Genomic DNA, 27,811 nt, shown 5'->3' on the forward strand with positions numbered 1-27,811 from the left:
TGATACAATACAAATTTCTATGTATTTGTTTATAGTGATGAGAAGACCAAAGATGGCTTCATGCTCAATGTAATTTTATTGTATTGTAGCTGTGTATGCTGTATTCACTGATAACCCTGGCATCAGTCACTAATTAGTTCTTCTATCATGCAAATGCAAGTAAGCTTGTTTTGTCTATTTACTTTTTAAATTCTATGTATGGTAAAATTATTAGCATCACAATCTTCAATGGTTAACCCACATACTCATGTGATCCTAACAGGTCAATTCTACAATAAATGACAATGTAGTTAAAACTTAGTCACTTTGCCGCTTTTCTACCTATGACCCTTGGAAGCCTCAGTTGTGCATTTATATAAAATTTTATTAGATAAATATTTTTGACAGAAAAATATGGAAATCCCACACCAGCTCCCTGGCATGATTAGAATCTTTTCCACAAACCACTATTAGCAGGGTTGTAAACACACTGAACAATGTGTATTTACATGCACTTAGGTGACCTGGCTGCAGTAGTATGAACAGCCTGAGGGGTGTACTACAAATAAAATTCAACACGTCCAGGCTTTTGGGTACCACAATGGTGGTATTATCTGTTGGGCTGTGCTTTCTGCTTCAGGGTCTGTGGGCACACACATAGAAAAGGGGGTGTTTTACGTACCATGTGATTGTTCTTCCCCACAAAATGATCGCTGAGTGACAGAGACATTATCAGCCAATAATACAGTGGTTGTTTAAAATCTATAAAGAATATAAAAACTAAAACACTGCTGGTAATTCAGTGCATAGATGCGGTAAAACATTTCCATTTAAGCTAATAATTGTAATTGCCAAGTGTGCTCTTTGGTGCTGTTCGTTTCTAAGGTGACAGCTGGAGCTTTAAAGTGTATACATTTTAATATCAAAGTAGTGAAGTATATACCGTAAACAAAACATGTTTTCTGAATCTCCAAATTAATACATGCGCATTCCCATGACAATGGAATGCATAGTTTATGCTTCATTGAGTGGTTTTAGTTAGGTACAACAATTTGCGTATATAAAACATTTTCCAGCAGACGTTCTATATTGTGCTTAATACATACTGTAATATTGGCTTCCAACCCATTTCATATGGAAACTCCAAACACCTTGCTGATTTAGCCAGGTAAAAAAGCCATTTATGTGACACAAAACGGAGTTTCAACATAGCTAAACCATTAACTTCACAGTACACCCCGCTGGTTACTCCAGAATTTAAGTAAATAGCAGCTGCTCTGTTACTGTTGAAAGTGGGAGGCCCGACATTCATTTCGAGATGTGCGCACTCAGCTGTAAAATGCTTTGGTGAGTCGCCGGTAAACAACAGCATGAGCAGTCACAACAAATAAATAGTTGCTGCTATTTAGCATGTTGAGAATGTGACATTAGACAGATTACACATGTCTGTCATTTAGGAAGTGATTTATGCCAGACTGCTGTTTACCCACTATTGACTCACATGACTGATCTCTGGTAACCACATTAATGCTCAGGAGTAAAAAAAAAAGTATATGTAAAAACCAAGCCAGCTTCTTGGCACTGGTAAAAATTTGAAATGTGAAATGTGTGTATTCATGGCAGGATCCTCTAATCTGTTACACTGTTCAGTGCAACCAGGATTCTCACTTTCATGAATAAGTCACTTTTACAGGAAATGTTGACTGCAGTCCTGCTCCTTAAGTGCATGTGAATGTTTAATAGTGATCAGCCATACAGGATAAAATGCTTGACCAAACAATTATATGTAATATTGTAAACACCACAAGCAAACCCAAAGAGCTTTAACTAATATCAAACCAAAATGTGTTTAGCTGTAAACATACTTTTACAAAGACAGTGGTATAAACCTATATTCATTTACATGCAGTTATTCATTTCATTCATACAACTGAAGAAAAGACAGAAGTGGTGAGCATGATCACGGTGCATATCAGTGCTTCAGATGGGACACCCGCCGTCTACCAGGGCCTCCTGGGCTGCCTTCAGGGTCTCCCGCTTCACACACTTCCAGTAGCCAGAGATGCCATTTTGAGGCTGCACCTGAGGGCAAGACACTGTGCATCACACCAACGGTTCTGGGAGACGAGCATTAGCATGCAGCCTAGGAGTGATATGTAAAATATCTATTGCTAATAAACAATTTGTATTTTTGCCATGATTAAAGTCAAATGATGGCAGTTGTTTCTACAGTACATGTAATCCCAGGGACACCAATTAGGATGTAAATACATGACACGTTGAGCAGTGTGCCCACTACTTTAACTCGCTTTGGTTAGCTAATTAAGGGGTGGATGTAGCTCAGGAGATAGAGCAGGTCCTCTACTGATCGGGAGGTTGGAGGTTCGATCCCTGGCTCCCCCAGTCTGTGTGCCGAATATCCTTGGGCATCCATCGGTGTGTGAATGGTAGTTAGTAAGCACTTAAAAGCATAGAAGACAGTGCTTGTGTAAATGTGACATGTTGTATAGAGTGCTATTCATTATAAGAATCAGTTCATGTAAGGGAAATAAATACAACTCTTAGTTAAATGAGACACACTCATGTCTGCTAAAAATAAAAGTTGACCTAGGCTGGCCAGAAGAGCTGGAATGCTCCACCGTCTCCTCGGCTGTCTGTACAACAGTGAAGCCAGAATATTTTGAAAGCAGAGCCTGCAGTTAATGGACTTAAGCACCATTTCACACGATGCTTTATTCAGTAGATTTATGGCCAGCTCAATAAAAGTAAAAAAATGATTAATGATGATCCTTAAAACAGCAATAGAAAATGAAGCTTACTAACTGAATTTTACAGAAGCCTGAACGTAATTAGATCAGTAACATAGCTCATCATCTGGATTCAGAAAGCTTGTAAATCTACGTTTTTCATGCGAGGCAGCAACTGGACGAGAATCAGATTTTCTTACAGCAGCGCGACGTTCAGAGTTCGACAGTGGAGTTAACAGACTGCTGCTGAAAATTCAAAACATTTTAGCAGGTTATGCTTCTAATGAACATTTGCAGATGTATGCCACTATTGTTTTAGTTGATCGTTTCCAGGAATGGTCGGATGATTTGTCGCTATAAATTCTGGGACGGCAAGTAAGCACTGAAGCGCCTTGGTTAGTATTCAGAGAATTCAAACACTTCTTCTTATGGCTGCACAGATACGCCAGCGTCACTTCACTCCAAAATGAACAACTGGAACAGACCCTGAGATGGATGGACCTTGGCAACCAAAAGCTAACAGTCCAGTCTAATATGTTCATGTGCCCTTTTTAAATAAACTTGTGTAAGTAAGTAGTTCTTTTAAACGTAGTGATAGACAATGTTGCACATGGATGACATGAGTTAACGATGTGCTTTAGTGTTTGTGTACTTCAGTGTGATCTACACTACAGTTAGAGGAGCACTGACGATCTTTGATAAGTGTCTTATATCTGTACCCACACATCAGGCTTTTACAGTTTTATATTTAACACATGGAGGTGAGAGAGGCATTCACTTCACTTAAACATGGTGACAAAGTAGAAACGTCAGTGTTTTATGGACACAAAACAGTCTAAGAAGATGGGGAGTGTACCTTTAGACCCCGCAGTACTCGGTCATTCATCACACCAATGAACTCCTTGTGGCTCAGGCAGTTGTCTCCATCTATGTCGAAAAGCTTAAACACGGTGTCCAGCACGTTCTCGGACAGTTCGTGGCCTGTGGCAATCATCACAGCTCGCTTGAACTGGGCTGTAGGGAGAAGAAAAAAAAATCTATGCCTGGAAGATTGGAAGAAAACTACAGACTGATCTAACCGACAGAGAAACCGTACCCATGCCCACAGGACGGTTGGCTTCTGTGACCATTTTCATTGAGAAGGCAAAATCTTCCAGGTTGTTGGTGAACAGGCAGAAGGCTTTGAACTCATCGAATGCGATACTCTACAAAAGAAAACATGACAGCTGACTTTCAGGCCACAACAAATCCTATTCTGACGACACCGAGTGGAGGAGTGCTTGTACCTGACCCGCAGGTATCTTCTTCCTCATGTTTTCCCAGTAGACTTCATTGTCTTCTTCGTTGGTGTAGTGTAGCAGCCATTCTGCAAAGTCTTCCCTCCGCATGGTGTCCATACCTTTGGAAAACTGCAGAAACTCCATCTCCTGGACTTCAGCCTGTAGGTCCTCCATGAACCTGAACAACAAAGACTAATTACACAAAATCTCATCCTTTGAGGCCCACCAGTGTTCTCCTGCTGAGGTTTGCCAGCGACACAGGTGAAGACCACACAGTGAAGTCCAACATTTTTATATTCAAATGAAAGGAAAAAAAGAAAAGAAAAAGAAAACAACTATATAAAAAGGTGAAATTCCACAAAAAGTAACAGTGGAGTGATAAAGTAAAGACAAATTCAGCACAGTGAGGTCTTCTGGTATCCTCAGCCTCAAGTACAGCTACATAAAGTTAGGTAATCATAATTGCTACATCCTTATTCCATTAGGGATTGGCTGGCCTGTCACAGCACCTTTCTAGTTATGGACCACTCAAAGCACAGACTACAGTGGAGTCACAGTGGACCGGTCAAGTAAAGAGAAACTGAAAAGGTCAACAGGGAAAACCCCACAACATACACAGATTTATATCAGAACATCAGTGGCTTAGTAGCACATCTGGCTCATAATTACCGTAATTGTCGGGCTATAAGCCGCTACTTTTTGCACAAGCTTTGAACCCTGCGGCTTTTAGTCATGTGCGGCTTTTCTATGGATTATCCATGATTTTTGTCATATCGTAAGACGATTTGTTTTGTTTGTTCCGCTGTTGTACGGCACTACGTTGCCTGGCGGAAGGGCATGTGATCAGACACACAGTATCGGGGTTCAAGAGTGGTGTGTTGGTCACATGTCCATCCGCCAGGCAACATAGTGCCGTACAAGTAGCGCAAAAAACAAACTTCAAAGTAGCGCTACACGTTCAGCCGGAGGCGTGGATGACGAGCGGCAATAAACTTGCGAAAAGCAAGTTATGCTCAACTCCACCGGTGGAATCTGACAGCGTGGAAAAGTGTGAAAACATCCAGATCACCAACGGATTTCGAAGGGCTGGACTGCTGCATGATGGAGAGGAGGACACCGCCACGGCCCTTCTGAGGGTGTTCGACTCTGACACTGACAACGAGGATTTCTTTGGTTTTGAAAGTGACAACGAAGGAAAGAAGCTGAGAGTGGATGACGAAGCCATCCTGAGCCTGTTCGTTTCCGACACTGGAGAAGAGGACTTTGGTGGTTTTAGTGCGCAGGAAGAAGAAGATGGTGGTGAATGACTGACTTTTCTTCTTGTTAAAGCTGTGTCACTGCACCTGAGCCTAAAAGGTAGTCCGAATCTATTTTTCTGGTGTGCTGTAGGTTATTGTTATGTACTACATTTGTTACTCATTTATGAAGCACAGTACATGTTTCGTACTTGTAATTACCGCTACTTTTACATATACCTAAAAAGTTGTGCAAATATGTACCCATAACTTGTTTTTCAAAATATTAATAAAAGGGGTGTGTCTCCAAACAGCCATCTCTTTCCTGACAATTCCCTTTGTGCATATTCTCTTACATATGATAAGTCAACATTGAAACACCTGCGGCTTTTGGTCAGGTGCGGCTAATGTATGTACAAAACAGGATTTTCCCCTGAATTTAGCTTGTGCGGCTAATATTCAGGTGCGCTTTGTAGTCCGGGAAATACGGTAATCAAAATTCACAGGTGATTGTAATGTGTGAAGTATAGATTTTTTTGGTCATTTGGTTGGCTGTATTTCACAACCATATAAAAGTATCTGAGTTAGTCAGAAGTAACATGACAATTTATGGTTTTCAGTGTTTTTTATCGTTAACTTTGTTTCCCTGGGTCTTTTCCCATGTTGGAGCTGTGCGTCTTATTTTGAAAGAAATATTTACGCGTCACCATAGCGACCAGAGAGCATTAAGGGGCAGAGATGAGGATGTTACTCTCGATGTTATTGGCACATTTCAGGAGGACGCTGCTCATGAAGTTACACAATTACACAGTGAATTCACGTTTATTATTATATTTACAAAATACCACCGTTTTTGTCTCAGTCATATCATTTTATTTTGTTGTATTTATCCGTGACACCTTAAAGGCCGGTCTGTGAAAATGTTGTCTAACATTAAACCGGTTTATGGTGCAAAAAAGGTTGGGGACCGCTGGTTTAGACAACTCAAAATGTGATGTCCACATATGTGGACACCAGGTCCTAGGAGGTTAACACATAAGATTTATCACCATGAAGAATCTTAATAAGTGGAAGAAGATGGGTAGCTGGATAAAGAATCTTCTGTTAACCACTGAATATTGTTCAGAAGTTAGAATTTGGTCAGTTTAAGTAGTATGCATTAGAGTTGTACTATGAAAATGACAAATATGATCTTGACCCCAGTTTGAATGAAGACCCATGAGGTAATCACTGTTAGCACGTGTCACTAAAATCTGATCAAAAGCTATCGGAGAAGCAAAAATTCTTATGAACTGCGAATAGATGGAAAGATGACGACTATCTCGCTATGGTATGAGCTCAACACTCCTTTGGCTGGATGAGTTAAATTGGGCAGAAAGAATGTGTGCTCCTGAAACACGCGGAGAACTTACGTTTCTCTCTCTCCTTTTTTTTTTTTAAGAAAGCAGTTCAAGCCTAATATGAGCTTTACTGATCTTTTCCTTGCCTTTGCCTAACGACATGTTCAAACGGTATTTCTACATGCAAAGGATTTAGGGAGTGTCTACATCCCTTACAGGTGAGATTCAAATATTCACAATGTCTGAGATTTCAAAAAGACAGAAATGTTACATTGTAAAATTTGTATACAGAGCTGCTACTTATGAAAAAGAAAATGTCATGTGCTCTGTAGTATATGACTGTGATTATTAGGAGGTATCCCTACCGGCAGAAGTCCTTATACTGCAACTTGTTGTCCCCTTTCCTTCCAAAGAAGTAGGCCTGTAGTGTTGTGTTCACACCTTCTCCTTCTTCTGTGGTTTTCTGGGTAACATGCAGACAGTGTTCAACAACATCATGTGTGTTAACATTCAAAGTGAAGTGGCAGAAATGACACCATAATACTGATGAAAACCCCCAAAACAAAACATGCTAATATTTGAGGTAGAACTAGAGTAATATACAAAGTGTGTCAAGAAGAGTCATCTGATTTCATAGTGTTTTGGTGAGAATGGAAGCACGTACTGTTGGAAAGACAGGATTTGTGAGTATCACATAGCTGTACACATTTGACGTGTTTGAATATTGAATGGACATATGCCGTGCATCCAGAGGGAAACGCATTGAGCACTTGTGAAAATTATAAGTTGTGCATGTAAAAGTGTAAAATCAACCATGTATTTTAAAATTTTCTGCAAACTTTTGAAAACAGATGATTCTTTCTGGTCCTCGGCCAGTGTTATCAGCCTGTATGTTTTCAACTAGCCCATCAACCAATGAACACTCACCTCTGTAGTATCTATCGGGGCTCGCAGTTTAGTTTTTCCCATGATTTTCTTGAGCTTCAGCAACAAAAAGAAGAAATAAATTAAATTTAAGTTAACCAGTTAATCAAAAATAACTAGTTGTACTGAAAATGTTTGGCTGTCCAAGTGTGAGCAACATCCTACATTATCAAACAGACAATACAAAAAACAAACAAATAAAAAACAGCATGTTTGAAAAGGGGTTTCTCTTTACAACAGTCACAAGACAAGTCCAAACAAATATAAAGCTGTGGTACAGTTCACTTATCAAGTTAGAGATGTGGCTTTCATGTAATCACATGATAGAAACCAGAGCAGATGAGAATCCATGCACTTCTACTTTTCACTAAATGCCTTTGGCTTGTTCACCAAGTCATAACATGAAACTATAACAAGGTGAAGGACGTGCCAACATGCAGTCTAAAACAAAAGCCCAAGTCTAACATTGTTCTAAGCCTGAGCGCTACACAAATCTTCTCTGTCTGGTTGAAAAGTCAAAGAAAAAAAAAAAATGTCAGGTGACTTTATATAAATCCACTAAACTCAAGCAGCGACAGATAAAACACAAGACTCGAGCAGCTACAGCTCTCCCTCACCTTCACGTGGTGCCTTGGTTCATACTTACAACTGCAGGAGTTGTAGCACATGAGGAAGCGTTAAAAGTGGCGACAGTTTGAAATTAAGTGCACACAGATATTTAGAACAAATATTCCTGTATAATAAGTCCGCCCATGAATTTACTGCTTCATTATGATCTGTTATAATCTACTTCTGCTTTTATTGTCAACACGTCCTAACACATCACAGCTCTTACTTTCAAAAACTCCTTTTTGTCCACATGCTCGTTGCCATCAATGTCGAGCATTTTGAAGGCTATATCAAATCCAGTGCGCGGCTCTGCAATAACAATGTAGGGCAGTTATGTAGTTATGTCATGTAGACAAAGAGTATCAGAAATAAACAGTCCAGAATGGAGTAAACCAGTCAGCACAATATCTCCTGCAGGAGCTTGGACTATTGGAGACTTACTGGTCAGGATGGACAGCAGGAACAGATACTCTGTGTAGGATATCAAACCTGTGAGAGATAAAATACACTGTGCTGCATTTCAGATAACAAACAGGGGGACACACTGACAAAGAGGACTATCATTAAACATGAAAAGGTGGATTGTTGATGGTCCACAGGTTAAAGTGGACCTCTCATTTTCTTTATATTTTGCAAGGAAAATGGGAAATAGGCCATTTACTGAAACGTGCAAACATGCAAGCAAATGCAGAACATAAGATGAAGCCAGAGTTTGTAGACATTGTAACCTTAATGCCTGGGATTACTTCTGATTGGATCTCGTCTCTCCAGAACATTTACATCTCATTTTTAATCATAGACAACACATTTTATCACTGTGCATTCATTTTTATCTAGTTATCGTCCTGTTGTCATCAGGAAAAACAGTCAGTGAAATGAACACCACGGCTGACATGCAGCCCCAAAACGTGACAAATCCTCCAAAACTCCTGAGGTTTTTAATAGATGCATCAATTTTGAAATCCTACGCCTTGTTCTTGAGTTATTGCATTCACAAACTCACTGACAATGCCCCATCACTCTTTTACAGCTGAGGGTAAAAACGTTTCTCTAAAAATTATCAGCTACGAGCCCTGGACTGAAAATGACTGACAAAAGCAGCCAATGTCCAAAGAAAACCTTTGAAAGACTTCTGAAAAACCTGGAGAACTACTGCTCAACAACACTTTTAAAAAATGATAAAAGGAGCTGGTGATCATTCTGGTGTTATAGTGAATAGAGAAATTGGGGGGAGGATTTAAACAGATGATCCACCTGACAATTAAAAGGTATGGCATTGCAGTCCCCTTTGAGAACTTACCTTTGTCTCCCAAGTTTCTGAAGAGATCATTACCAGCACGAGCTTTAGAGGCAGCCACCAGCATACCGTTCACATCCTGACGGGATAAAACGAACCATTAGCCTAAAGAAAAGTCTGCATGTGCAGGTTACACACTGCTAGGAAGTTAATGTACCTGTTTGGTTAAAATTTTCTTTTGCAGCTTTCCTGCAAAAACCAGAGAAGATGTGTTGATAACAGAACAGCACAAAATTATTCAATAACAGGCACGAGGCAAGCCGCGCACGTGAAGTTGTTCCATGCACACAACAAACTACTCTGTTTTGCTTCGTGGGAACATGGAGGTTCCTCTTCCCAGTCAGAACTGCACTCAGTCTTCTCGTACTGCTGCACGGCCACTGATCTGAAATGTTTGGGAGGTCTGTCTGGGTTTGGATACATACAGATGGTCTAGTCCAGTCTTACTGACACATGAAAGCACTGTACACCATAGGCCACACTCACCCATCCCCACACACACAGCATTTTTTTTATTAGTTAAACACACTAAACATGAGCAGTTTAAATTTCACTATATTCGCATTAGAAAGATTCACAAAATAAGGGCACTGTTCTTTGACATACATGATACATAGTGGGGATGAAAAAGTATTTAGCAAAGGGAAATCTACCATTTGACCTGGCAAATTACATCCTATACATATTTAGTTAAGAAAGAACAGGGATGTAGATTATGGAAGGCTTTGAGCTGTTTGACATGTTGTACGCTGTATGAGCTGCTTACGATCAACTTTCTCCAGCATCACAGAGAATAGGAAGTCTCTGGGGGTCATGTAGGGCTCCTCTTCATGGATGACTGAGGCAAACTGGATGAAGCGGATTTTCCTTGCAGACATCTGGGGAGCTGCATCTTCCTGCAACAGCACAAGGAGCACAAACACCAATGTAAGCTACAGAACACATGTTCGACAGCACCTCCCTTTATATGTTTAATGATTAAATGGACAAATGAGTGGTTAGTTAAAAATTTATTTTATTAAATTATATCTAATAAGTCAGACGAACAGATTCACTGTGTATAAGTACAAACAGTTTCGGTGAGCACCGCTAGGGGGCACTAATTGACACTATGAATTTGGACGGTCTTTTTGTAGATATCCAACTAACATTATTGTGTCGCTTGTACTTGTAATTACGAAACATCGCACTTTAAAGGAACACAGACAGGTATATGAGCGGTACTGTCCGTTTGCGGTGAATTTTGACGACAGAAACTTGTCCACTTACTTTTTCTTCCTTAGCATAAACGGCGAAGGGCAGAGTCCTGTTGTTTACATGATACCGGTAATAACAGACAACCCCGGTGCCAATTACAGAGGCCACAATGCCGCGACCGACAGTACGGTACTGTGCGAAGGTTTTCAGAGATCGAGGACTCCTCAAGACACCCCTCAGGAGAGCGGTAACTTTCCCCCAGCTGGCCATTTCCAGGAAGCTAACTCGCTAGCTGGCTAAACTGCGTTTGTCTTAGCAAAGCGAGGCCACGCCCCCTCTCCAGCCGTGATAGGTAAGGACTAGATGACGTGAAGCCGTCAGCGCCGGATTGTAGAGTTCACCTTTTTAGAAGAACACTTTTGAGAAAATATTATATATAATTGTAAGAGACACTTCATCTGGATTGTTTACAGAGCTGTGGTAACACATAGAAAAAGTAGCTTATGCCTAATATTATTTTAAAAAGTCAGATAAACAAGCTTAAAAATCTTGAAATATCCTTTATTGAGTTTTAAAAATAACCGAATATGCATTTTTATTTCAAAAGTAAACAAAAAATAATCAAACATATAACATGTCTCAATTTTTGGGGCCTCAGGTCCAACATTCAGATTATATAAACTCCATACTGGGCCATGACTGGCCAAAGCCCTGTTGGTTAAAATGATCAATGTATGGCTCTTTCAGCAGATGTATTTGAAACCACCTCCTCACATCTTTATACCATGCACAGGAACTGTCCAACAGCCATTTTTGTTAGTTAGCAACAACATACAATAAAGAGGAGACCCCAGTGCATATATATATCTATATATATCTATAGATATATATATAGATAGATAGATAGATAGATAGATAGATAGATAGATAGATAGATAGATAGATAGATGAGAGAGAGAGAGATTTTGTATTTCCATTATGTCCTCCTTCAGTATGAATGTGTGTCCAAGGACTGAAGGCTGCCTGTCACAGGCTGTATATCACCCAGGTACAGACCAAAGAGGAAGGAGTGGAGCAAAGGTCAAGATCCATTTAATTTAACCACTCCTCATTCCTAGACTATAATGTCACAGAGGGCATGTTCTCTGGTGAAACTAGACTACCTGAAACAGTGTCTGCTGAATCGTTACTGTAGTCTTGTTTTGGTTTAAAATACAATTGCATTTTAATAATATATAAGAGAAAAGATGCATTGTTTTAGTGCAATTTATCAAACAGAGTCAATATGTATCAAGTATCTTAGAACAAGAAGAGGTCCAGGATTTATTTTTGACAGCAATCATCAAATCTGTGTCAGAATTCCAGAAAAGATTATCGGGAACATATTAATGCGCCGTGAAGATCTATAAAAAATGTGTTCACACCTACAGAGGGGGAAAAAAGACAATAGCAAAATGAAGGGATGAACAGATTTTATGAGACAAAACCACATTTCATATTTTCACAGATACATACTGGCAGATGTAGCTTTACATTCTTCAAATATACATCGAATTGTGCAGATTTTGTGCCGCACTGTGTACATGGATGTCTTTAGAACAGATCCTGCATCACTGCTGCTCTTTCTCACCGTGCACAGGGCTGCACTTGAGTGCCGCAAAAAAATGCACAAACCTTTATTTTTACTCACATTAATTATTCACATCTGTCCAATTTTTTTGATGCACCGTATGCTGCTTGGATAGGAGAACTTTAGTTGGTTGCTCTAAGAAAAAGCCAAGAATACAGTATACATCTTTTGTTGTTGTTGGTACTCTGGTTACTGTGTGTACAGAAGGAGATGTAAAGCATTTGGATGACTTCTCAGTATGGATACAGTCTGGAGCCCTTCAGCAACGATTCCTTCTTGCAGCAAAGTGTCAGTATGAAGGCTCCTGCAGCTCATTCCCATGAGGAGCGCAGTACACTCAAAGACTAACCCTATGTTTAATGAAGGTTTCGGCCATGTTTACATAATCCATAAATACTTTATTGTATGTTACTGTTATATGCAAATTACAACCACCACATTTGTTACACAACCTTAGAAGGCTTCAGCATGGAGAATGTGAAGTTGTTACTGCTGCTGCTACCTTGTGACGATAATGCTCTGGCTTTTCAGCTCAACTCTGAGAAGAAAGACGGTAATAAACCACTCGTTTATCTTGTAGTTGAAATCAGTGTGTGGTGTCAGTGGGTGTGTGCAGGTATGCGTGTGTCCACATCAATTCCACGTCAAGTTTTGCATCAGCAAGTTTGGAGGTTTATTTAATGTCATAGCAGCAAGTTTTAATGTAAGGTAACAAAGACATACACACATGTAAGACCATCAATCAATGAAGGAAACAGATTTTTGCACATTTTTTTTCTCTTCAGTCACGTTTATGCTGCCTATTTAGTTCGTTGACTGCTGTAACATAGTGGAAAATACCCCCCCACCCCCCTCCCCCTATGTGTTTCATAAAAGTAATGGGAAGCAAACATTTCAAATGCACATGGTAAGGCAGGCTAAGTATCTGCCACGAATCAGAACAATCACAGCCACATGAAAATACCAAAGCATCTAATTAGATGACTGAGAATATGTATTGCAACGGCAGACGAGTGTCAGGTCAAACAAAACATTATTCATGATTAAAGGACCAACTGTTTCCCGCTGTTCCAGCAGATTTCATGACATGGCACTTATGTAAAAGCAAACAGTGTGTGACAAATAAAAAACAAAAGAACATTCACATTGTAGCAAAACTTCTCTGTTCGCAATCTTGTAATGTGAAAGTGGACTTTTGGTGTTTTCAGAAAGGAAGACTGTTAAGAAGTCATTTTACACAACTGAAGAAGTGCAATTCGACAGTATGGAAAAACTTTGTGTTGCGAGTCATTCTCACAGCACAAATTTCAGGAGATTCGCAGTTTCTCATTAGCTCCAAAATAAGCACTGTAAAGACTATTTGGACCTATGTGTGGAAAAATAACTCACATATACGACAAACGAGCACTATTTTATAAAACAAAATAATCACTGTGATGACAAAATACTTTTATTCCCTGAGCAGCAGGTAGTGAACTGCCCAGGCTAGTTGATCCTGTTGTGTGTGTAATCCATAAACTGAGCACACCTCCCACAGTAACACTGGCTACTCAATCAGCTAATATTACATGGGGCAACTCTTCAGTCTGATATAATAAATATATGCATATAAAAATACAACAAGCATACCTACAGTACACCTGCTGCTCTTCCCCAGTACAACGTATTTAATACATCTAGATACTGGTGTACTTGTATATACACTGTGATAATTAATAGTGACTCCTAATTTGCATAATTTGTATTTAAATGTAATAAACATTAATATATTTGAGTGATGACTGATTTTATTTGTGGATTAATACAAATGTTTTAATTTTTACCGATTCAGAGTATGGTTTTATTAGAGCACAGGTTTTATTGGTATACATACAAAGATAGGTCTATACACTTCATGACTTACATGTAACTCGTCTTTGACAAATAGATTCCAATTGCTTTGAAGGTCAAACGAAGGACAAAGGGCACAGAGAGGTCTCGTCTCTCACACACCTGCTCAGGTTTTGACATTATGGGGAGGGGGGTACCTGAAATCAGTACATTCTGTGGAAAAGAAATAGCAGTGATACAGTACAAACAGCAGCAGGGCCATTTGGCTTCTTCCTCTCATGCTTACTGCAGAGAGAACACAACTCTGCTTTTTCAAACAACCCTCTGGATTTTGAGAAGTCGTCTATGACAGCAAATACAACCCACCCACCCGCTCACATTAGATTATTGCAATTTCAGTGCTGCCTGATTTATGCCAAGAACACAGAAATAAAGGCAAGTTTAACAGGTGCACTAAGACTATTTCATGCAATGTTCTGATTTTTTGTCATGTACACAAAGGCATCGTCTCAGGCTTAGTGTTACTTTGAGCGTTGCCACTTTGAACATGCCTTGGGGCGATGGATCAGAATTTGAAGGGATGCTCTTCTCTGGACACGGATCGTTACGGATAAATCATAATGAGAATCAGAAGAAGTGAAAAGAAAAGAACTGTGGAAATGACACCAGTGAAGTCAGTTGGTAACACAAGCATTCCGTTATATTAAGATGAGTCAAAGCTAGCCATGTGTCGGGATTAAATGTCACTATGATTAGTATACAGATGTGTCAAGTGTTTAAGGTGCACAACTGCCTGGAGTAAGCTTACGTGGAGGTGACAAAAAAATGAGAGAATTTACAGCTGCTTCTACATTACTTCTTATTTCCTTTCCCCCATTTCTCTCACCGACAAAGAGGAAACATAAAAAAGTATATTGCTTCAAAAACATTTTTCTTTTTTTTACTATTGAGAAACATTTCATTCGCCACTTCTCAGGTTTGTCTAGATAGACAGAGCATTACATTATCAGTCAAAGATACATAAACAAAGATGCTGTGAATCCGAGAGATTAAACGATCAACAATAGGAAGTGACAGTGACTAATTCTTGGGACCATTTGTTGGAGTCTGTCTGCCTGTTTGTCCACCCGGCCGGCCTCCTATCTACCAGCAGGTGGCCCACCGCAAGCACTGATGTATTTCCTGGGTGAAGGGGGAGAGGCTGAGAGATTAGTCTGTCACAGTTACAATAGTCAATCAAAGGACCGTGGCCTCGGTGTGTTCCAGCTGTGTGACCGAGGACCTGCAAACCTAACTGCACATGCTCTCCATCCATCCCTGCCTCCTATGCTGTTTGTCAGTGAGTAGCAGTAAAACAAAAAAGGGCTTCTCATTTGCTCTTTCCAGACGTGCTGGAGCCCCCCGCCCCACCCTCCAGCTTGTCAGCAATTTCAGATGTGTCTAACTTCTCAGAGCCGTCGCCTTTCTCTGATCTCTCCTTCTCAGACCTCTCCTCCCCCTCTACAAGCTCGGACCTCTCTGACCTGGCGTCTGCATCTCCCTCCGACTTCTCCTTCCTCTCAGAGCGGTCAGGATCCATAGATGAGGTGCCTGGCTTATCCCACGTGCCCATGGCCTCGTGCTCAGCTATACAGGTGGTGATAGTGGAAGTCCATGCCTTTAGGTCCTCCTACAGAGACCAGGATCAGACAGAGAGCTTATATAAGGAGTCTGCTCATCATATAATGCTTTTTCCTCTTTGCATTTGATTCATTGTGTGGTTTGGGATTTACACATCGCATTGTTACGCATCCAAATCTGAGCCTGCAGCAGATATATGTAAACCATCCAGCTGAAACGCTACATTTTCTTTATTTGAATAAAGTGTCTTCAGGTGGGAAACAATGTAATCAAATTTGCCTTTGACTGAAGGTTGCACCTCTTCTTATTACATCAGTGGTTTGTGGCTTTGTGCCGCACCTCATTCACACAAACCGAACCCATCAATTACTAAGTGGAAAGAGTTCAAACTATAAAGACAGAACCAAGAGTAGAAGAAGTATTTAGGTTCTGTACATGCCAAGTACTGCAAGAATGTAAAATGAAGTATTTTCATTTCATTTACTTAAAATTACACTTGATCTAAGGGACTGAGAGATGGTTAATGTGTTGTGGAGGATTGTTTCCTGCTGCTGCTGGGATCATTGTCCTGTTGCAGGACCCTATTTGAGTCAGGCTTTAGTGGTTGGACACATGAGCTCATATTTGACCCTAGAATATTTCTGGATACGACGCAACTCAAAGTGTTCACATCACTGCAAAACAACTTCAAAACATTTGGAAATGGCTTCATAACCATTCCAAGAATGATGGGCACCAGTAATTATTTCACTAAGATCATTGCTGATGTCTTTCCCTTTTTGTGTTAACATGTACTTGAATGGTCCAAACAGTCAAAACGTCAGTATTTATAGAGCTGTTCACACTTGCTCAAGATCTATTAATCTATTAACACATTTGATTAGCAGGACCTGCCTGCAACCTACCCTTTAATTCATATGGAAGCAGTAACGGTGTACTTTTAACATAATGCTGACATAAATACTACACTGAATACTTCACTCCCTAAGGAAATTATGTGGCTGCAGTGGCTTCAAGACAGTAACAGTAACAGACTGAACTAATTAAATAACACAATATATTACAAAGTTTACAAAATATAAGGAATAGCTCATATATATACAAATAGCTCAATTATAAATTTCCAGAATATTACAGAGGTTAGATATATATGACTGACATTTTACTCTAACCTGTAAAACTTTGTTATTTGTTATTTTCACTACAGAGCGTGTGCAAAAGGGTGTAACTATTGCACTGTGTACTGTGTATTAGATGGAGGAGTTGTACAAGGAGATAACCACAGGCAGGAATGATTTCCTGTGTCGCTCACTGGTGCATTTGTGTAACATCATTCTCTTACTCAACATGCTCCTCTATGCTGTCCTTGTGTGATTTTAGTAATCCAGTGGCATTAAAAAGAGACAAACTGGTAATATTATAATCAAAATGTGTGAAAATGTGTTGGATACAAGTTAAAGAAACGTCATTCTGTTATCTGTGAAGTTCCATTAACAAACCAAAACCAACATTTCTGTTGTTCTAGATCTTCAGTACCCTCTTGTCAATAGTAACATATCACATACACATGTGGCCAGACGTTTACATAGACTCATCATGGGTATGAATGTTATGGTAATGGAATGATTATACAGCAAACATCTGACAAATATATTTGATGAGAAGACCCAGAATGCTAAATACAGGCTCAAATACACCCCTGATACTATTTGGTGAAATATCTCTTAGCAAGCTGCAGTGACACCAGATGGGTTTTGATCGCTATCAACAAGCAACAAGCTTCCAGCAGAACTGTGGTTGGGCATTTGACAACTCTTGTCAGATTTGGTAGAATTCATTCAAACTGGTTGGTTTTCTGGCCCTGCTTTTGAGCCCAGTCCATACATTTTCATGATGGTTGAGGTCAGGGGGTGTTGAGTTTAAAGATGCTGATTTTGGAGCAGGGGCTTCTTTTTTGGTCAGAACCCTATTAGTCCAGTGGTGACACATCTGAATTACTTGTATTTATGTACAATTGTTTAAACTGATGATCTTGGAATGTGCTGTTGTTTAGAAATGCTTGTGTAAATCTTTAATCCTCATTTTTAGATATTTATCATGTTCCTTGGACGTTCCCTTTGTTGCAAGTATCGGTCAATCCAATGAGTGATGCCTTTTTATGCTGGTAAAGAGAAACTACCAACCAGTCATGATCACTAACAAGAAGTTAACAGGGCCTTGACCTATCAAGTTAAGACATTGAAGAGCCTTTAGCACCACTTATTAAAAGGTTTAAAGTGAGCTTATATGTATTATTTTGACAATTTTGAAAATAAAAATCCAAAAGAATTCAAACTTGTGCTCCTAGTTTTTGCCTTTTAATGTCATTAAAGACATATGCTGTATAATCGTTCCACCGTGAAACAAGAAAAAGCCAGAGAAACAATTAAAAGCCCAAAATGACCATGCCATTCATGCCCAAGGTGAGGGTATGTAAATTTCTGGCCAATAATTTATATAGTATTTACCTGAAAAGCGATTTCCTAAAACAGCTTGACAGTGTATTTTTAAACAAATGTTATTGAAACTGGAGTAAATAGTTGATTTGTTCGGCATATTTTGAGTCTGGTAGCAGGGCGACCTGTGCAGATCAGTGCCCACGTTTAAGGTAATGTTCAAGGAGCCAGCCGGTGCAATGCTGTAGATTATTACTTTAATCAAAATTGTTTTTGCAGAACAATGAGCAGCAAATACATTTATTGATGATCTTTGTCTTTTCATGAGTTTGATAATGCACTGACTGATCAGAATGCTCCATGTCTTTAAGTTCTAACATATTAACACCAGTAAGTTAATTGACCTTACCAAGTTACAAATGTATCTTACCTCATCTTTTGCATGAAACACGAAGTTGTTTCCATCGTTCACTCTGTTGCACAGAAAATCAATAGGGACTTGTCAGTTTTTATGCATTTGCATGTATTTTATAGCCATGTGGTTAATCAATAATTTAAAATCTTTTAATAGGCAATAACCTTTAAAGACATATTACACTTTTCAATATAAACTCAGTAAAACCACAATTTGAAATCACAGTTACTGGCAATAAAATTTGCCATGATAATATGAATAATTCTTACTGAAGGATGAAGACATTTTTCTTCTTCTTGTATCCCATCGACGGATCAAACGAGCAGTTACTAAGGTCAACAGGAGGCTCCCCGTTGTATGTTGTGTTGTGGTTCCTGGCATCCTTATAGAAGGTCAGCTTTCCATCTTTCAGCACACAATATACGTTCACCCAGGACTTGCTGGAAAATCACAATGAGACATCAAACAGATTTGTAATGCATTTCTGCAGATAAGTTGGGTCACATCAGTTATTTTTGTTACAAACAATACACATTTAAATTTTAGAATAACTAATAAAAATCAATGAAAATTTGCAATCAACCTGTCAAGCTCTCTGTTTTCCCAAATCAAATATGCCGTTAACCGAGATAAACCACTTGAATCAAACATGCAAATGAATCTTTGGAAAATCCTTTCTGCTGGTTTTGGAGGCAAAAATATTTAACTGTCCAAAAACATATAGATCTAACTATACTGTCGCTCTGTGTCATAACACATATATAGTGTGACTGACCAGGACTGAAAGCTAACCGTCGATGGTTTCTTCAAAGTTCATGACACATGCTAACATTGATAGCATTGATAACATGATAGCTGGATCCGACTGAGGTCAGTTTAATAAATTAGTCTTCAATGAAGACAGTCAGCTCACTCTGGTCAAAGACAGTAATGACAGTGAGCGTGAAGGTTGCTTCTAGACAACCTGCTTTCTTTTCGCAAACACACAAGTAATACCCTGCTGGCTGAAACCATAAGCTATTTGACCTGGTTTGCACAGTTTTCCATAGTTTGCAAATCTTTGATCAGACCTTTAATGAGGCAGTTGTTATTGCTGGGGTGGTGTTTGTCTTTTGTTCATGACTTCTTTACCTGTTTGGGCTTCTCTGCTGAGCTTCAAGGTCAGAGCTGGTGGCCTTTTTCCGGTAGAGGGAACCTTCGTTGTGGGCAGTGTGTGAAGGTGGCTGGGGTGTTGTTGGGGCTCCAGTTGCCGGGGCTGAGCGGGATCGTCGAGTCTCCTCAGGCTCTTTTGGACGGGGCCTTCTCCTTGGTTTGGGACGGTCTCGGGCGCGAGGACGTCCATCAAAACGGGTCACGGGTGCTGAGAGGCTGCTAGGAGGTCGATAAGGCTCTCCTCGTGCCTGAAAAACCCGATAACAAAAGAGAGAATATTGCGTCTATACATAATTTAAACTAAAGTGACACCACAATACTGTGATGTGCAGTATGTAAACTCACATGTGCTGCCTCTCTCTCCTGGACCTGCTCTACAATCTCTGCCATGGTATTTCTCTTCTCCCTGGATGGACAGCAAACATGAGTCACCCACACAGCAAACACAATCGTTACGTAACCTCCAAATGATAACGATCATGCTGGACTGTGCTGACTGGGCAAACTGTAAAGAAACCACTCATTCACATACCCTGAGCGTTTGTCAGAGCCCTCCTTAGCAGAGCCCTCCAGGTCACTCGAGTCCTGCCTCTGCAGCCTCTGCTTGCCGCTCCCCTCCTGTTCACTAGACGACTGCCTCTCCAGGCGCCTCCGGTAACGCTCTTGCCGCACAATCAGCGGCAGCTCATTCAGCCTCGCTTGAATTTCCTGTTCGCTGGAGGTCTGTCTGCCCAACTTGTACTCCCTTTCTCTCCTCAGATGGTCCATCTGAGGGTCAGAGCGGCTGCCACGGGGATCTCTCTGGAGGCGGCCGTGGAGGAGCTCCAGCCCTGACTCTGGCCCCATCATGTCTGCCATCGGGATGTCGCCAAACTGTTCACGCTGCACTCTGCTGGCTTCGAGAAGAGGGTTTACAGCCTTGTGGATGTGGTTGATTCTAGGCTGCATGAAGTCAGCTTTCAGGTGCTGCCATGCATATGCCATTTTAGGGTCCATGATGCCACCACTCTGTGCCAGATATCCAGAGCTGCCCAGGCTTCCACTGCTGTAATGATTTTGTGCCAGATAGCCTGAGCTACCCAATCCGCCAGCGCTCTGATAATTCTGTGCCAGGTATCCAGAACTCCCCATATTAGACTGCTGTGCCAAAAACCCAGAACTTCCCATATTGGGCTGTTGTGCCAAATACCCAGAGCTCCCCATGTTGGACGGTTGTGCCAAATATCCTGAACTCCCTAAATTTGGCTGCTGTCCCAAATATCCGGAAGTCCCGATGTTTTGCGGTTGCGCCAGATATCCAGAACTGCCCATATTCTGCTGAGACAGAAAGCCTGGGCTTCCCATACCTCCACTGCCTGGCTGTTGAGCTAGGTTACCTGAACTTCCTAACCTGCCACTGCCCAGATGATTCTGCATCCCACCCATGCTCCCAGTAGTTAGTCCAAAGTACCCAGAGCTTTCTGCGCTACAAGCAGTTTGATGGTTCAAACCGAGATAGGTGGAGGTGTCTACTCCACCACTCTGAGAGGTCAGTGCTGAGAAACCAGAGTCACTCCCACCTCCGGCTGCTGGGTGGTTCATCCCAAGGTAAGAAGTACCCATCAACTTCCCGCTGCCCTGATCCAGTCCGTGGTAGCCTGATCCATTTATAACTGGACTATAGCCGGCCAGTGCTGAAGACAGTCTCTGGCTTGCAGAGGTGGCACCCAGATCCAAACTGGGCTGCAAGGGCTTCGGTTCAATTTGGGCCTGTACCGTCTGCCTTAGGAAAGAAGAGGTAGCACTGGTTGAGGGAACACTGGGAGTCAGGCAAGATAATGGGAACATCCTTCGGCTGGAGAGTGGGGTCCTTTTCTCCTCCTCTTTTTTCTTCTCAGCCTAGAGAGAGAGTTAGCTACATAACTAATAGCACCACATAAACTTGATTAACGCCACATTTTATGCGATGGTTCCAAAAGATGCAGGTAAAGCTAGTGATTTGTTCATTTCATACATATGCCAGACAAAACACTAAGCAATGTAGCGCGGAAGGCAGATTGGGTGCAGTGGGATTAGGGTACACCACATGCACTTAATGTCACGAGCCAGATTAAAGCCTGTGATGATGCAAACTCATGGTATGCGCCCATGCCTGCTAAGCAAACACAACACGTAGTCACTTTAAAAAAAAAACTGTGACTCCAGCAAACTGATTCATTATTTATCTACAGTCAAGCTTACAGCAGAAAGCTGGCGCAGGGAGCTGAAGCGTTCTTTCCAGGTTACAGCAGCCTTGCGGAAGGCCTCGTGGCGAAGGATGAGCTGCTCAACCTCATCAGTTTGGGCTTGGGCTACTCCTCCCTCTTGATGCCTGGTAGTGATCAGCGGCTCCTTGGCCTTTAGCCAGGCTTCTGCTTTTACTGTCTCCTGAGCAAACTGGAATTTTTCTTGCTCTGGAAGTGACAGAAGACCAGCCACACTATTACCAACTCACTACATGCTTAATGCATACTCAGTAGAATCTGTTATTTACATGTTTGTGTATGTATTATGAGGGAATTTTATCATTTATGTTACAGCTTGAATTTCAGTCTTTTTGGTTAAATTGTGTTGAGAGTGAATCTGCAATGTCAGCTCAACCAGAAAAGAACAGTAAGATTCATACATGATTCATGATATATTAAATGCACATAGTGGCATGAAAGGGAAAAACATTTATAGTTTAGGCCCATTTAACATTTAACAGAGTGTTTTGTTAAGTATTCATCTATTAAGTATTCTATTTACTCACTGCGCTGCAGCCGTTCCTGGTGTTTGTCCCATTTTTCAACAAGATCCTTCTGCTTAGTCAGAAGACTGTCCAACTTCTCTTTTATCTGCGGCGACAGGCATGTTGGTTTCATTACTACATAAAGTAATTGTATGATTTTTATGTATTCTTATATTAACAGTGTGAATATTTTTTGTCAGACCTCCTCTGAAGCAGGGTTGCCAGCAGCAATCAGGATCTTGCCGAGATCTGCACACTGCTGTATGGTCTTGCTGCGCCCATCTATTTTGGCTTTCAGCTCCTGGTGTTGTCTCATCATTCCCTCCAGAGCTGTCAGATCTCTGAGGAACACAGATTAGTTTTTTCTGGTTACATTAACCCCCTCACAAAATATTTTTAAAAAGGAATCCTGACAGTTCTACTTCTTAAACAGTTGTTTAACAGCCATATTAGTCTCCTTATTTAGCAGTATTAGCGATGTGATTGTATTGGCAGCAATAGTTTGCAAATCTGTCAAAGAGCAAAAGATTGCCAAAGGGCCTCATGTACCAGCCATGTATATGAATGATTCACACAAAAATCAGTGATTGACCAATATTATGTCAGCATATTATATCACACCGGAATTTTATATCATACTGTCAGGCTTTATCACACCAGCCTTCATTTATTACCTGGACGAGTGTGAAAACATTCTTACCCTGCACCAGACATTTTCTACGGATTGAGTGAAAAGTTTTTGGTGTCAAAGTTAATATTAAAAAAACTAGCAGACTGCATGAAGAAGAAGAAGAAGAAGAAGAAGAAGAAGAAGAAGAAGAAGAAGAAGAAGAAAAAGAAAAAGACAAGGAGCACACAATCTTATAGCCAGACATGAAATTTTTTTTTCCAAGGGCTTGTGCCAAAAGATGGCACTGCAAGTGATGAGAAAAAAGGATGGTGGGGATCAAAAGGTGAGGAAGGCTCAATTTTTGCAGAGGCATAAAAATGTTAGCTGCATCAAAACACACTACATGTGCATATGTTTCGCCATCTTTGTGGCTCCCATAGTGCTGTATGTTCATGCATATGCTGATATGTGGACATCTGCTGAAAGATTTCAGGCCAAATATGAAAATACTGCAAGTTGGACGGTGGTACTGGTTGGGAACATGACAAATAAAGGCAGTGATTAGAGTGTCAACCTGAGAAACCCTCAACAAAAAACAAAAACAAACGGTGTAGCAGGTGTCATATGAAATTAGGTCAAAGTGGCACAGAAGACAATATTAACATTTTGTCTTCAATGACCATATAAGACCACAGAAACCTGCAGGCAAAAATGCACTCTCTAAAGCTCTAATTCATCTTTTCCAAACTGTAATAAAGGAGAGCCATACCTTAACAAGCATATGCTACCTTACCTTGGCTCATCCCATCCTATCTGGCCCATGATTCCTTCCATCCACATTAGGTTTTCACGCACCACTGAGAAGAACTGGACCTTATCAGTTACTGAAGTCACTTGGACACGACTGGCCTCACAAGAGCTCAGCAGCTCCTTCCATGCATCCATCACTTCTTGTTCCTTGACCATAATAGCCTCAGCCTTCTCACCAGCATAGATGGTCCTCAGCTGGGCAGCATTCTCCTGCAGCTGCCTCACCTGCATAAAGACATGCATCACTCTGTTTAATTAATAAAAGATTAGCCTTAGTTTTTAGTCAAAGTTTGCTTTGTCTATGATGTATAATCTATTTTGTGACAAACACAAGTTTGGTGAGTATATCACTTGCCTGTGCAACTAGAAGTTGAAGGGCATGCTCAAAAGAGTGCATGAGTCTCTGCAGGGTGGCTGGATTGGTAATGTTGGCTTGGCACGCCCTCACTTCTGGCAGCTGCTTCATCTTCCCTGCGATCTGAGCCAAGACCTACAACACAGGACAACGCTGTCATCATGAGTGCTTTAAAAATAGAAGCTGCAACTCACGCCCAGACAGTCTACCTGTAATGTTGAGGAAGAACAGGGCACACCTGAGTCACTGTCTGATATCGGATGTGACCATACCTCCTTGCAGTCGGTGAAAAACTTGTGCAGCTGGTGCGATGCTGCTAGCATTTGTCTGCGGGTCTCCATCAGCTCCAGCAGGTCAGCCCACGACTCGTTCAGTCCGTCTTTCCACTCAGCAATAGTGGCCGCGTCTGAGTGGCCACAGTCTATCATCTCGTTCACCATTTTGTTCACTTGCTCCATGCGCTGCTGGCCAATGCTGTTGGTTTCTGATGCAAACTTGGTGAACCTCTCCTGAAGGACCTGAAACGCAAATAAACAACGCAACATTCTTTATTCTCATAAATGTAATGTAATTTAACACAGTGGATGATTTCCACCCTGCAAATACAGAATGCTTTCTCCTGTCCTGACAAATAAGTTCCTCGTCAAAAATGTCTCCAATGCACGTTAGAGGAAAGTCAGGTGTATCCTATCAATGCAAAAGATGTTTGTTAAATAAATCTGTTTAGTGACTGAGCAGCTGATTAAAACTGGACCAAATTGCACCACTTCCAGTGAATGCTTGCAGGCCACGGTGCCCCCCTGCAGTTCACCCCATTTAAGACAACTTTTCTCTGATCAGCTGTCCCAGACAGAAAGAACACATGAAAAACAGGTGGGTGGTGCTGTTGTGCTCATTAATTTTCCAATCTCAAAAAAAAAAGTTACACGGTGTAAAGTTTTCACCACAAGATGTCAGTATATTGCAGATTGAAGTCCACTGAGTTTGCTTTCTTACCCCTCCCAATTCAAGCACATGATCCTAGCTATGGCCATGGCTGTTGGTGGAACAAACATGTTGTAGTCAGCCAAGAGAGATCAAAGTTGAAACACAATATATGTCTGTCTCCTTTATGGTATACACTATATAAGTATTCACCCATCCATCCAAATCATTGAATTCTGGTGTTCCAATAACTGTCATGGCCACAGGTGTATAAGATTAAGCAACCAGGCATGCAGCATGCTTCTACAAACATTTGAGAAAGAATGGTGTGGCACTGTATTAGGATGCCACCTGTGCAGTCGTGAAATTTCCTTGCCACGGTTCACAGTTTGGGCTCAGAATTGACTGAGACTAGAACACCTCACGTGTTCCTGTTGTTTGACTAGATGCTAAAACCTTGTAGATATACTGACCGTGACATCCTCGAGGTCCTGGCCTAGCTCAGTGGAACTGGCTACTGCTTCACGCTCAGTGATCCACTTCTCTAACTCCTCTACTTCCTTGTTGAGCTGGTACAGCCAGTACTGCTGTTCCAGCTTCATCTTTCTGTGTTCCACCATGTCCTTCAGAGACACATAGAGGCGGTCTATGTGGGACTGCTGCTTGGTGATCTGCTCACTGTTGAAAGTTAAAACAAATCAAAGGAATACAATTACAATTTCAAAGCAATTTTCCATTAAACTTTAGTACTTAGAATGTGCAAAACAAATTTAGGATAATCTGCAGGGATTATGGCACACCTGTCTGGGTGTCCTAGTTCTAGTAGATGTTGGCATTGCTGAGATAACATGCCTACGGTCTCTGCATATGTCTCCACGGTTTGCTCCAGAGCCAGGTGGGTCTTCAGAAGTTGTAGCGTGCTCGCCTCATCCTGAAAAATAAAACACCATGATCACTTTGATGATAACCTATGGCAGTAAAGAGCAGTGTGAATATTACAGGGGTACATACTGTGCCTTTTTCTTCGCTGGCCAGGTTGAGCTTCTGTCCTGACAGCCAGGATTCCACTTTAGCTGCTTCGCTGTAGTACTGCTGAGCCTGTAGCGCAGCTTCCAGCAACACAGACCTCCTCTCCGTCTCCAGCTGCAGCACCTCCCACAGCTGGCGTACATGTCCCGCCCCCTCACGTACAAATTCCACCTCAGGAGTTCTCAGTGAAGCAATGATTGCTGCCCGATCAAGAACCTCCTCAATACGAGCCCGCCGCCCTGTCAGCTCCCTCTGGATTGCCTACAGAACCGATGAGAAAGTTCTCAGTCTTATCAGAATGTGGATTACATTTCAGCTGACCATGGCCAAAAGTCATCCCTGACTTACCTGGTTCTTTTTGATATACTGCTGTACGCTCTGGAGGTTGTTTCCATAATCCTTACAAGTAGCTAAAGGAAGCCTCTCCTGAATCCACAGCTGCCAAACAACCACAGTGGGGTTATTAAATATTTCAGAAGGCATGTTTACGATCAAACGTAGACCAAACACGGAAGCGATGGCAAAGACATGATATATTTACTTTGCAAATTCTGAATATGAAAAAGCAATTATGTGTGATGATATTGTAACAACCATACTGGCACATTTTATAAGCAGTGTTTAAATTTAAGACAAAATATATGAAACAAGAAGAGGAGGGACTCACTATCTCATCTTCCAGGTCCTGGGCGACTTGATGCATCTCTTTGGAAGCCAGCAGGATGCGGCGTCGCTCCTTCAGGGGCTCGATGAGGCGGACTATACGGGTCTCCACTTCGCCTGACTGCTCGCCGACCTCCTTGTCACCTGCCATCAGCCCTCGCTGGGGTAGGCAGAGCCCCTGCAAGCTTCCAAGCTCTCCCACATCCTTGTAAAAGTCCCCTATCTGAGACTCCATAGCCTTCACCGGATAGAAAGGAAAGGTCATGTTACAACCATATGAAGGATGGACAAACACAGCATGTCAGCTGTTTCCCTAACAGAACATTTCAGGGTTATATAACAGGTGCATTTTTGAATGCCTCTGAACCCCATGTTTGAGAGCAGGCCACTACAAGGGCCGCTGTGGGCTATTTATTGAAAATTTTCAACTATACAGAAAAATGTTGCAATTTAAGCCAAACTATACAAGAAGGCTCCACACTTCAGTGGAAATATGCACCTACATCCAAGGTGGTGTTAACCAATAATAATTAATTACAGCTTTCTTGATATGTTAAAAACATTTGGTTGAATTTTATGTTGCGCTGGTTTAAGAGACATGTTCAGACCAAGAGGAGGGCCTTGGGACTTGCCTGAAATTTCTGGAGCTGTTCATTGAAGGTTGGCAGGTGGTGCGCCTGTTCCAGCTGGGGGGGCTGCTGCTCCAGGTGGGAGAGCTGATTGTCGAGGTCTGAGTAGCTCTTCACTGCCGGCTCGGGTTTGTTATTTTCAAAGAGCTGGCGGGCCTTGGCCTTGGTCGTGGTCTCCAGGTCAGACCAGCACTCCCTAATCTCCTCCAGCTTCTGCTGCACCACTGAACGGAGCTCAGGTTTCTCCTGGATCAGCTCCTGACCTTCCTGCAGAAAGAAAGTGCAAGTGTTAGGGTAGGTTTTTAGAGAATGGTGCATAGTCGTGAAATTGCTTTATTAAAATGACATTATG

At 41.3% G+C, this 27,811-nt stretch overlaps 2 protein-coding genes across 5 annotated transcripts in view; both read right to left on the reverse strand.

The window, feature by feature from the left end:
- Positions 1 to 57: 57 nt before the first annotated feature.
- micu2 (mitochondrial calcium uptake 2) lies at positions 58 to 10,966 on the reverse strand. Its single transcript, XM_005935985.3, has 12 exons — positions 10,681 to 10,966; positions 10,178 to 10,307; positions 9,569 to 9,600; positions 9,415 to 9,490; positions 8,556 to 8,603; positions 8,341 to 8,423; positions 7,509 to 7,562; positions 6,947 to 7,044; positions 4,013 to 4,184; positions 3,823 to 3,931; positions 3,583 to 3,740; positions 58 to 2,061 (listed from the first exon to the last, which is right to left on the reverse strand). Exons 1-12 carry the CDS (start codon positions 10,876 to 10,878, stop codon positions 1,960 to 1,962), a joined length of 1,260 nt encoding a protein of 419 aa, XP_005936047.1. The 5' UTR covers positions 10,879 to 10,966; the 3' UTR covers positions 58 to 1,959.
- A 620-nt stretch (positions 10,967 to 11,586) lies between these two features.
- Positions 11,587 to 27,811, reverse strand: part of sptbn4a (spectrin, beta, non-erythrocytic 4a) — a 31,837-nt gene continuing 15,612 nt past the window's right edge. For 3 of the 4 annotated variants that reach the window (XM_005935983.3, XM_005935982.3, XM_014337991.2), the window contains 18 exons: positions 27,463 to 27,726; positions 26,835 to 27,068; positions 26,516 to 26,605; positions 26,150 to 26,428; positions 25,939 to 26,069; positions 25,612 to 25,816; positions 24,487 to 24,732; positions 24,215 to 24,349; positions 23,843 to 24,084; positions 22,642 to 22,780; positions 22,461 to 22,545; positions 21,911 to 22,122; positions 20,223 to 21,568; positions 20,036 to 20,096; positions 19,670 to 19,938; positions 18,808 to 18,978; positions 18,554 to 18,596; positions 11,587 to 15,737 (listed from right to left, as the gene is read on the reverse strand). In XM_005935983.3, coding sequence (XP_005936045.1) covers positions 15,438 to 15,737; positions 18,554 to 18,596; positions 18,808 to 18,978; positions 19,670 to 19,938; positions 20,036 to 20,096; positions 20,223 to 21,568; positions 21,911 to 22,122; positions 22,461 to 22,545; positions 22,642 to 22,780; positions 23,843 to 24,084; positions 24,215 to 24,349; positions 24,487 to 24,732; positions 25,612 to 25,816; positions 25,939 to 26,069; positions 26,150 to 26,428; positions 26,516 to 26,605; positions 26,835 to 27,068; positions 27,463 to 27,726 — 4,452 coding nt within the window. In that variant the 3' untranslated portion in view covers positions 11,587 to 15,437. Of the gene's footprint in view, positions 15,738 to 18,553; positions 18,597 to 18,807; positions 18,979 to 19,669; positions 19,939 to 20,035; positions 20,097 to 20,222; positions 21,569 to 21,910; positions 22,123 to 22,460; positions 22,546 to 22,641; positions 22,781 to 23,838; positions 24,085 to 24,214; positions 24,350 to 24,486; positions 24,733 to 25,611; positions 25,817 to 25,938; positions 26,070 to 26,149; positions 26,429 to 26,515; positions 26,606 to 26,834; positions 27,069 to 27,462; positions 27,727 to 27,811 lie in introns of those variants that run through there. The other variant, XM_005935984.3, reaches the window with a different exon arrangement.

The sequence above is a fragment of the Haplochromis burtoni genome, unplaced genomic scaffold, assembly GCF_018398535.1.
Source record: "Haplochromis burtoni strain Fernald_Lab_line unplaced genomic scaffold, NCSU_Asbu1 Contig_24, whole genome shotgun sequence".
Lineage (NCBI taxonomy): Eukaryota > Metazoa > Chordata > Actinopteri > Cichliformes > Cichlidae > Haplochromis > Haplochromis burtoni.

Excerpts from the sequence above, each read along its gene's own strand:
- micu2 (XM_005935985.3), bottom strand. The coding sequence starts at position 10,878 with ATGGCCAGCTGGGGGAAAGTTACCGCTCTCCTGAGGGGTGTCTTGAGG. Across the intron at positions 9,491-9,568 it reads AGAAAATTTTAACCAAACAG|GATGTGAACGGTATGCTGGT; the intron begins GTACATTAACTT and ends TTATCCCGTCAG. Across the intron at positions 8,424-8,555 it reads CCTGCTGTCCATCCTGACCA|AGCCGCGCACTGGATTTGAT; the intron begins GTAAGTCTCCAA and ends TTGTTATTGCAG.